Source organism: Malurus melanocephalus, unplaced genomic scaffold (assembly GCF_030028575.1).
Source record: "Malurus melanocephalus ecotype Western Australia unplaced genomic scaffold, MMel_1.1 scaffold_116, whole genome shotgun sequence".
In the NCBI taxonomy this organism is placed as follows: domain Eukaryota; kingdom Metazoa; phylum Chordata; class Aves; order Passeriformes; family Maluridae; genus Malurus; species Malurus melanocephalus.
Genome location: NW_026623348.1, coordinates 137,793 through 148,496, shown reverse-complemented (window position 1 = coordinate 148,496; position 10,704 = coordinate 137,793). Strand labels below are relative to the sequence as shown.

Sequence of the window (10,704 nt, the reverse complement as noted above, 5' to 3'; positions counted from 1 at the left end):
AGCCTGGCACCCGCTGCCCTGGACTGGCCCGGCGGTGCCGCTCCCCCGTGGCGGTACCGGGGCAGCGGGGCCATCTCCCGGCACAGCCATCTCCCGCCCGGCGGCGGGCGCGCCCGTTTAACAGGAGGCGGCTCCTTTAAGAGCGCCCGGGGGGCGGGCGGCTCGCGCTAGCGGCGCTCAGTGTGACGTCAGTGCCCGGCGCCGGCGGAGCCGCGCTGCCGCCATGGCCGACATGGCGGATCTGTTCGGCAGCGATGCGGACTCGGAGCCCGAGCACAAAGGTCTGGGGGGATTCTCTCTCTCTCTCTCTATTTCTTTCTCCCTCCCTCCGCCCGGGGTGCCCCGCTGGGGGCCGCGCCCCCCGCCCCGCTTCGCCTCTGCCGTGGCCCACCTGATGCGGGCGGGAGGGAGGGAGGGAGCGGGCGGCGCGGAGCTGCGAGGGGTCGGTGCGTGGAGGGGAGGTTGTTTGGCTGCAGCTGAGCTCTGGCAGTGATGGAACACCTTCTGGTTTAAGTCCCTGCAGTTTTTAAAATTCTTGTCCGCGTTCCTGTAAATTACTTTCCCAGGCAGGTGTTCTTTTATTTTCCCGTTTGGTACCACACTCACCAGCTTCGGCTCTGAGGAATAGCTCCATTGTCATAAACCTCCCTGGGCAGATTACTCGAATTAAATATATYGAGTGACAGTTCTGGATTTGTAGGATCTCATAAGCCACGTCTATACAGTTACTTGTACAAGCCCTCACTGTTTCAATTATTATCTTCGTTTGCGTACCTTATTCCTTCAAAAATTTTAGAATCTTAGATCACAGGTTTGTGGTTTGAAACTTTATGTAACATCCATCATTTTTCATTGTGCCTTTCTTTGTCTGTGCCTGTATTAGCAGACATTTTATTTTACTGTTGTCAGTAACTTTTGTTGGTTTTGCTTACAGTTCTCCGTAGGTTCTCTGTCTGGTTTGGATTTTTGGGGGATTTTTGATAAWGCAATGCACATCATCTCATGTGCATCCTCACAGGGGCAGCCTGACTCTTGAACGGGTGTTGTTTGTTTTGCAGATTCCGATTCTGCATCTGATTCAGATTCTGASCAGGAGAACGCTGGCTCTGGCAGCAATGCCTCTGGGAGCGACAGTGACCAGGACGATGACAGGGAGGCAATAAAACCCAGTAACAAGGAGCTGTTTGGAGATGACAGCGAGGACGARGGGGCCTCCCATCACTCAGGGAGCGACAACCACTCGGACAGATCCTACAATCGCTCCGAGGGCTCGGGGCACTCTGAGCACGAGGACAATGAGCAGTCGGACGGGGACCAGCACAGCGCTTCAGAGGCTGCTCATGATGATGATGAGGATGATCGTGAGCACGGCTCAGACGAAGGCAGCCATCATTCAGAGGGAGATGGCTCCGAAAAAGCCCACTCAGAGGATGAGAAGTGGGGCAAGGAGGACAAAAGTGATCAGTCAGATGAGGAGAGGCAGCAGAACTCTGACGACGAGGAGAGACAGCAGAACTCTGACGATGAGGAAAAAGTGCAGAACTCAGATGAAGATGAAAGGCCACAGGTGTCTGATGATGAGGAAAGACTCCAGAACTCAGATGAAGAGAAAATGCAGAACTCTGATGATGAGGAAAGGCCACAGGCCTCGGATGAGGAGAAGATGCAGAACTCAGATGATGATGAAAGGGCCCAGCGGTCTGACGAGGAGAAGATTCAGAACTCTGATGATGAGGAGAGGGCCCAGCACTCTGATGAGGAAGAGCAAGAGCACAAATCTGGTAGGACTGAATACCTAATGATATTGGTATAATGATAATTGGTATAATAATGGTATTGGTATAATAATGACTTGCTGCTGGTTTGGTCTCTATTGTTTTATTTAATGGGCCTGAAAAAATTCAAACTTCAGTGTAAAGGCATTAATTAGATAATTTTTAACTGTAGTCATCTTTGTAATTTTTTTTTTTTATGCAGCACTTTTAGAGTATTAATTCAGAGAAATTTTTAAATTTGTGGACCAAAATTTTTTATTTGCTGAGAATAATTATGCTCCTTAGAGTCTGCAAGGGGCAGTGACAGCGAGGATGAAGTTCTGCGAATGAAGCGAAAGAAACCAATTGCATCAGATTCAGAAGCTGAGAGCGACACGGAAGGGCAGAAAGGTAAATGGAGAGGGGATTTTGTGGGGTTTTGGTTCCTTTAATCCTCCTTTTGAGCCATTCATCAGCTCCAGTGCTTGATAGAATTGGTAGYGTTTGGTGTCCAGTGCCATGGAAATAACAAAACAGCCATCAGGAACTGGGTGTGGGAGCTACATGCTGTAGTGCTGCTCATCRTCTCCAGTTGGCTCAGTCAGCTTTTCTCTTCTGTGAATGTTCTTTCATGCATTTTTGCTGAAAGATGTTTAAAAAAAGTTCCTTTAATCAGAGCAGCGCAGGGGACCTCTTCTGGTTTTTTGTAATGGTTTARCTGGCTGAGAAAGAGGTTTTTATTTTCTGAGAAGTAAAACCTCCAAAACCTGTAATGAAATTTGTTTATTTTTATTCAGTTTCTTGAATGGATTATCTTAATACTGTTCTGTTGCCATTTTTCAACTTGATTTCCTCATTTGATTATGCTTTCCCAGGAAAACACRCCTTGAATCCTTAGCTTAAAAATAMGTGATAAAACTGTTTTTCAGCATAAGTGAATAATACGTGTTTCATAAATGTTCGTGACTTTAATGTTTGTAGGTGATTTTAAGTGTTAATGRAAGTGTGGGATATGTTAATCTTTTCTGTGAGTGTTCTTGCATGAGGTCTGTGTGTCCACATACATGTGTGGTTWAAAATCATAATGTTTCTGTTAAAGAGCATGCAGATGTGATGGATCTGTTTGGAGGTGCTGATGACATTTCCTCAGGGAGTGATGGAGAAGACAAGCCACCAACCCCAGGACAGCCCATTGTGAGTAGACTTGACTTTTGAGATAATTAACTTGCCATTCACTCTGAAATGCAGAAAACCAATTGAGTTTGTTAATATTTTAGTGAAAAAAGAGCAGTGACTTTAAGTAGAAGTTGTACCCCAGAGAGCCTTCAGTGCTCAGCTTTCAGTGAAACTTTATTGGCTCCTTTGCTGCTCTTTACTGTCTTTGGTCTTGAGTTGGCATTGGTATTTGAAGTCACATTAAGTGGCACMTGAAAATGTTGAATTGAATTGCTTTCAATGAAAATATCTGAATTCTTTTATCCAAAGTTTCTTGATCTCCCTGTGCCTATGTATGACTTTAAGCAAAATGGGCTTATTAAAGYAGTAGTAGCCAGATAGACTTTTTTTACTTACACTCCTGTTCTTTTTCTTTCATTAGGATGAGAATGGTCTGAATCAAGAACAGCAGGAAGAAGAGCCTATTCCAGAGACCAGAATAGAGGTAGAAATACCAAAAGTAAACACAGACCTGGGTAACGATTTGTATTTTGTGAAGCTGCCCAACTTCCTCAGTGTGGAGCCCAGGTAATTGAACGTTAAGTCCATGATTGATAAGGGTGTTTTAGTGTTTMCCTACATAGCTTTTGTTTAGTAATACAGTTAAATGTGTTTGCCATATTTAAAGTTGTTGACATAAAGATACATACTTTTGGTTGTCATTAGTCAATAGTAATAGCTGTCATTTTTTAATGAGGYAATTTTATTATGAAGTTAGGTTTCAGCTTGATTGAATAATGTTTTGTTTGTAAAAACCAAACAAAAATGTGACTTATTTGAAAGCACATGCCATCAGTTGAATTTTACACATAAGGTCAGGCTCTCAGAGATGTGAAAGGCAAATGCATAGGACCTTTATGCACTGTATAGTAATAATCAACATTTTGAAATTTAGAGCAAGGCCTTTTTTATTTGTGTGTGCTAAATGTATTATTAAGCTACGAAGAGGGTGGTTACTTGTTTTCCTATTCTCCTAACCCAAACTGAAGACATTTCCTGGAAAGCATAAGGAGCAGCAAAATAAACAATGAGAGTTGATTGTGGCATTRGGTTTGCCTCTAAAGGCCTCCTTCAGCACTTGCAGCACAATGCTGTTAGAGCTGATTTTGCTGAGCTGTTTTCTTGCATTGCTCCCAGGGTGTGCTGTTAGCTGGCAGCACAGCCTTGTTTGTGTCACATCTCAGGCCACTCATTCTCCTTGGCTTTGGGCTGTAGAACTGTTCAAAATCTGGGCTGTGGCTGTTACCAGGGAGAGAAGCCCTCATGGTCTTTGGGGGTCAGACAGGACTGAAAATAGAATTGTGCAGCAGCAGAGCCTATTTATCACTTTGCCTTTGTAGCAGCCTGGAAACTGTTTGGAAGGAGGTGGGGGAAAGGGTTCCCTGCTCTCACTCCCATCACAGTCATTGGAGTTTTTGAAGGAAGAGAGGAARAAAATCTCATCTTCCTTTCTCTTTCATTAGTTTTGRTATTGAAATAAAAACAARCAAGCAAAAAAGCCCAAAGATTGCGCTCTTAGAAAACCCCTGATTCACTTCGTTTATAAAATATTTTTCATTTTATTTTCTCTGTACAATCTCTTGTATTTTTTGTTCCACACTTAACGTTTACCACATTGTGATAACTAAGGAAACAGCATTTTCTGAGGCAGACTTGCTTTCTTCATCTGGAACCGTTTAGAGGGTGTGAATGTCACCCTGTAGTTGATGGTAGAGAGGACATTTGGGTCGGGTCCCTTGGGTGGGAATTAGTGCAGTGAATTTCCTGGCTGCAGAAAGGGCTGTCCCATACTGTAGTGCCTGCTGTTGTAGGCAGGGAATGATTTACACTTTGCAAGCGTCTGTTAACTTGCACAACTCTAAAATAATCTGGATTGATCTTCTTGGAAGAATAAGGAATGTGTTATAAAATTTTTTGCAGACCTTTTGATCCYCAGTATTATGAAGATGAATTTGAAGATGAGGAGATGCTTGATGAAGAGGGTAGAACTAGGTTAAAACTCAAGGTATAATGTTTATTTTTTTTTTGTCTTTTACACTTAACCTAGGCATTTTTCTTCAAAGTCTATTTCAGATCTTTTGGAATGGTGTTTTGAGTTTTCAGATTATGAAAGCGTGGGTACTGAAGAAAGTTGATCCATTTTAGTCATAATTTTTTTAAAATCTTGACAGCTACCTATAAAAGCAATACTTGTCACCTTTATTTCTTTGCATTATGCCACAAATTATCAAGCCTTTCTAAYTACAATTCTTGACCTATATGGAGTATATTTGACCACAATATTCCTTACTGTGAGCTAGAAAAATCTTTTTTTTCCCCACAGGTAGAAAACACAATACGATGGCGGATGCGACGAGATGAGGAAGGGAAYGAGATCAGGGAAAGCAATGCACGGATAGTGAAGTGGTCAGATGGAAGGTTAGTTTGGGCTCTTGGCTACTGAAGTAAAGTAGTTCTTGCAGTGACATGCAAAAYTGGAAGGTCAGCAAACTTTGACATCACTTCTGCACAGTACAAATTATTTTAGTCTCACTGCTTTGAAAGGTTTATACTCTGCTTAGTTTGGATTGAAATATAATTACTGGCTAGATATATAAAGGAAGCATGAAGGCTTTCTCCATTTAGAAAGAGGCAAAAAAAWGGACTGCAGTGGCTTTATCAAGTAACTGATGTGGGAATCTCTTTTAAGCATGTCCCTCCACTTGGGCAATGAGGTCTTTGACGTGTACAAGGCACCGCTACAAGGAGATCACAACCATTTGTTCATCAGACAAGGGACAGGTCTGCAAGGACAGGCTGTGTTCAAGACCAAGTTAACCTTCAGGTAAACATGCTGATATCAAAAGTTGATAACTGTTTTGGCAATGAAGTGTTAAGTAACTAGTATATAAAGATATTCCAGCTTGTAAAGCTTTAGAGCTTCAGTGTTTAATATTAGTGCGCTATTGTCCAAACTCAGTTTCTTGTGAGATTTATTCTACATTAGGTGTCTAGGTAGGGAAGGTTAATCTGCCATTTCCTGTATTATATAGGCTATATATAGGTTTTATATGTTTTGATTTGCATTTTTATGTGCAARTCCTTATTTGAATCACTAAAAATACTGATATTCCCTGAAAATAATCTTTTGTATGTTGCACAGTTACTATAAAAATGGCAACTTTTTCTTGAGATACTGATGTGAACTGTGAGGACAGATGTTTAGGTTGATATGGGTCAAAGGTTRTAGCATTGTAGAATCATTAATGTTAAAAAATACCTCAGAGATCTTTGAGTCCAACTGTTTATGGCTRGACTGATTTTACTGAGAGAAGACTTGATATTTCCCGTAGCTGTTACAGTGCACAGAAATACTTTTTAAAAAGGGGTGGTGCTTTTACTTTTGTGCAGATGAATCTCTGAAATTCTCAAGTATGCTGGCCCTTCCATTTTCTTTTGAAAATGGAGATGTTCCTTAAARAAGTTTTTAACCCACAGCACTTTTTTACCAGGCCTCACTCTACAGACAGTGCCACWCACAGGAAGATGACTCTGTCTCTGGCAGACAGATGTTCAAAGACCCAGAAAATTCGTATTTTGCCAATGGCAGGTCGTGATCCAGAGTCTCAGCGCACAGAAATGATTAAGGTATGGTGGCATGGAACTCTCTGATCTGCTGATTCAGTCTAAAATATCACAACTCTAATACAGCTGGACATTTTGGAGCTTTCTATGATTTACAAAAAACAGTCATGTTTCGGAGTTTTAAGCAAAAGTTATGAGCCACGGGTGTGGTTAGCTTAACCTTACAGATGACAAAACAAAGAGAATATTTGCAACCTTTACACTGCTGTGAATGTATTTCAAAAGCTACAGTAGAATACGATGTGCTCATGGGATGGTTTAGGGGTTTTTGATCSCTCAGTTTATTGCTTCTTTGTCTGGACAGAAAGAAGAGGAGAGGTTGAGAGCTTCCATTCGCAGGGAATCGCAGCAGCGCCGGATGCGGGAGAAGCAGCACCAGCGGGGGCTCAGCGCCAGTTACTTGGAGCCCGACCGCTACGATGAGGAGGATGAGGGGGATGATGCCATCAGCCTGGCAGCTATCAAAAACAGATACAAAGGTGGCATCAGAGGTAATCATAAACCTTAACAGCATGTCATTAACCTGTCTGAATCACAGAGGCCTTAAGCTTACAGCAGAGTCCTGGTAAGATAGGATTTTGCCAGTTCARTTGATACGTGAAAGGGCATTAATTCAGTTAGTATACCTTTATTTTGTTTACTCTGGACTTAAATTCTGCAAACATTTTGTGGCACTAAGTGCAAGACATTTAGAATATTCTCTCTTCCTCACCAGTTTCATATAAACATAATATTTGTTGGGTTTTTTTTTTTCTGGAATGTGCAGAGGAACGTGCTAGAATCTACTCTTCTGACAGTGATGAAGGCTCAGATGAAGATAGAACACAAAGACTACTCAAGGCAAAGAAACTTAATAGTGATGAGGTAAGAAAACGACTTTGTTCGTTGCTCATTCTTAATGAGGAACATTTCCTTCACTGAATGTAGTGTTTAAACCTGGGACTTCTGTGGCTTCATTTATGCCATGATGAATGTGTTATTGGAYTTGGCATGCTTTCCATGGTAATTAATCACCAATTTCTTATGCACTGCATTAGTTCACAAACCTGAGTGATTCTCAGAGGAGGACACTATTGTTACTGTTGATTTAAAGGTGGAAAAATTTATGCAGTTATGTAAAATGACTTWACCAAAATTATGCAAGGAGTAAGAAGACTTAATAGTTGGAATCATAGTGCAGTGTTATCTAAGTTACATGGTTCTCTCCTGTTTATTATGGAAACAGTGGAAGCATTTTCACAGAGTATTTCTGCTCTTTTTTGATAGAAGAGTTAAAAAATGGAGTTAAAAAGAGTTATCCATCACCCCARTATGATGTGAAACATTGAGCCCTGATCAAATTAACAGTTAGCTATAGCAGTAGTGCTGTTTSCTCTTCTAAAATGGTGTTTTGTTGGTTTGTAATTTATGACTACTGGGTATTGCTAAAGGAGTCTCTGTGAACATTGCATTTGAGATTTGGTTCAAATCGTGTCACTGCTGCTAGAACACTGCAGTGTTACACTGTAACACTGGAGTAAGCTGTTCTCATTTTCATTTCTATACTCTGTTTCCTGTAAAGTCCCTGGGAGGCCTTGCTTTTCAATCCTTTGGGTATTTGCAGTGTGCTGAGTGGAGATTCTTAGTGCTGTGACACCMCTCTTACAGTGTTAGCTGAGTTATTTGCACTAACAGGCAGTAAAACAGGAAGTAAAAATTAGTTTTGTCTTCTAAAGACATAGATTCTGGCTTTTTATTACCCATTAGGAAAATTTCAGAAAATATAACGGCCATAGTGAGTCAGGCAGACAAAACTGCATGACTCCTGTAATTTTGTGAGCTCAGTGAGTGTGTGTTAGTAGAAATTGAATTTTTTTTTAATTGTTTTTAAGACACTACTAGGTGTGTTAGTTCATTATGCAGCAGTGTGAGGACTTGGCAGTTCCATTCTCTCAGCAGAAAAGGTCGAATCACCAGCATTTCTGTGCTGCTTGAGGAGCAGTGGCCTCCATTTTAGACATAGTGACTGCAGGGAATGCTCCTCTCCGGGCCATGGAGTGGTGCTGCAGTGTCACAGAAACCTCCAGCTCCAGTTCAGCTGCACAGAGCTCCAGTTCTGTGTTCAGTCTCCACAGGGCAAGTGTGGGTTCAGTGCATACCACACATGTGAAACTGCCTTCCTTGTGTATCCCCTCGCTTTCATGTGCTGTCTGCCAACAACACAGCACAAATCTTTGTCCTGATAACAACTCTTTGCCATTGCTGAAAATGTCAGTCTATTATTAATATACTTTATCACCATACAGCAAGGAGTTTTTGACTGTTGCTGCAGTTAATGGGGATATTCTGCTGAACAGGAAGATGACTCATTGAACAATAGCCCAGCTAGATTACAAGAGAATGTTTGTTCTGAGGAAGAAGCWATCATTGAAATTCCCACCCCTGCTAATTTCTGTTTTCCATGCTTAAAATTCCTTCCTAACTGAAATTCTCTCGGTACTTGCTTAATGCATTAATATAAAATAAAATGCTTTTGGATAAATAATTATTTCTTAGAGTTCTGAAACTCTGAAGTTCTGGAACTCACTCTTCCCTCCTTAAAATCCAAGCAAGTTGCTTAAAAAAGAAAAAACACCAATAAAAATACCAAACCCACATTTCCAAAACCAACAAATGGAAAAAGGGATGATGTTACTTAAACCTGAGAGAATTTTTAAATATACTTTTCTTTTTGAACAATAGTTGAGTTACCACTTGTTCCTCATGTCACAGTTGATGAGTTTTKCATGAACAACTCATGATTTAAAATRTTGTTTGGAAGGATGATTCAAACTGAACTGGTGGAGTAAAAATCAACCTGTTKACTCCATATTCAGGGACTAAAAACTGAGCATCTACCCTGTCAAAGTCATTATGGTATTGCTTGTAAGCAGGTAATTAACTCAGTGGTTTGAGTTCCTTTGACCAGCTCTTTGAAGCATCTTAAACTATAAATTGTTACATTTCTTGGACTGTAAACTGCTGTTGATTCTGTGTGCCAGTGATTTCTCCTATTTTTTTTTGTTTATGCCACAGAGTGGTTAGTTTAGTTATGTTTTTCTAATGAACAAAATGCCTACCCATTTCCTGAATTCCTTCTTTGCTTCAGCAGCTCTGATTCAGGGCATACTAGTATAAATAGTGTAAAAACTTAGCAAAGCTGCAGTGGGTGCCTGAAGGGAATGTGTCTGTGGTGGAAAATTCACTGCGAATTCAAGGAGGTGAATCCATGCTTGTGAGACTTGCTGGGAGTGCCCCTGCCTGTGCTGTGGATACAGAAAATGCCAGAGATCTGTGATGCCACAGCTCAGGCACAGCAGGGGTGGGTGCAGGGCCATCGAGGTGAGGGAGCTTCAGCCTCCCAGTCCCTCCTGAGCTGGGGTTGGGCACGGGGAGCAGAGACTGAGCCACTGCAGCAGCTCGAGTGCTGAGGTTAAGGACTGGCACAGAAGCAGTCCTGCTGCACAGCAGCACACAATGGAAAAATCAGAACTAGTAATTTTGCTTTTCTTACAAGAAAGATTTTGAGGTCTTCATGTTGTTCTTCTGCGTTATTTCTATTTTAGCTTGAAATATGGTGGCTTATTTTTGTCCTTTGTTTGCCTTTAGGAAGGTGAACCTTCTGGAAAGAGAAAAGCAGATGATGATGACAAAGCAAGTAAGAAGCCTAAGAAGTATGTGATCAGTGATGARGAGGAAGAAGATGATGATTAATATTAAGGAAGCCCAGCAGTTGGTCTTTTTTGTTGTTTTTTCTATATATATGTTTATATATATTGTACAGTTCTGTTAGAGCACAGATGTAAGTAACCATAAGGGGGTTATTTTGATGAAGGAAAACTCCTGAGTCTGCGTTTCTGATGTGAATAAAGTTTTTTTAACTTCCTTTGACTCTGAAGAGTTTTGTCTCATTRCAGCAAATGTTGCAAGGGATCATAATGCTGATTTTTTTCTTGCACAGTGCATTTAAGTTTTGAGAATTGTAGTAGCTGGTTACCAGGTGAATTGGTCAGTAACCTTTACAGAGTTCATCAGGAGAAGCCATGACCTCTGCAGAACGCTTAAGTGAGAACTTTGCCTGACAAGGATATGG

At 41.3% G+C, this 10,704-nt stretch overlaps 1 protein-coding gene across 2 annotated transcripts; it reads left to right on the top strand.

Moving 5' to 3' along the window:
• Positions 1–201: 201 nt before the first annotated feature.
• On the top strand, positions 202–10,502 carry LEO1 (LEO1 homolog, Paf1/RNA polymerase II complex component). Of its 2 annotated transcripts, none has more exons than XM_057369863.1 (12): positions 202–281; positions 1,059–1,781; positions 2,061–2,165; positions 2,854–2,948; positions 3,352–3,497; positions 4,890–4,974; positions 5,293–5,387; positions 5,659–5,793; positions 6,461–6,596; positions 6,898–7,084; positions 7,360–7,457; positions 10,221–10,502. In XM_057369863.1, the coding sequence occupies exons 1-12, from the start codon at positions 224–226 to the stop codon at positions 10,323–10,325; spliced, it is 1,968 nt and encodes a 655-aa protein (XP_057225846.1). In that variant the 5' UTR covers positions 202–223; the 3' UTR covers positions 10,326–10,502. The 2 variants fall into 2 exon arrangements, with proteins under 2 accessions (XP_057225846.1, XP_057225847.1); XM_057369864.1 differs by having other exon boundaries at positions 10,225–10,293.
• Positions 10,503–10,704: the final 202 nt, after the last annotated feature.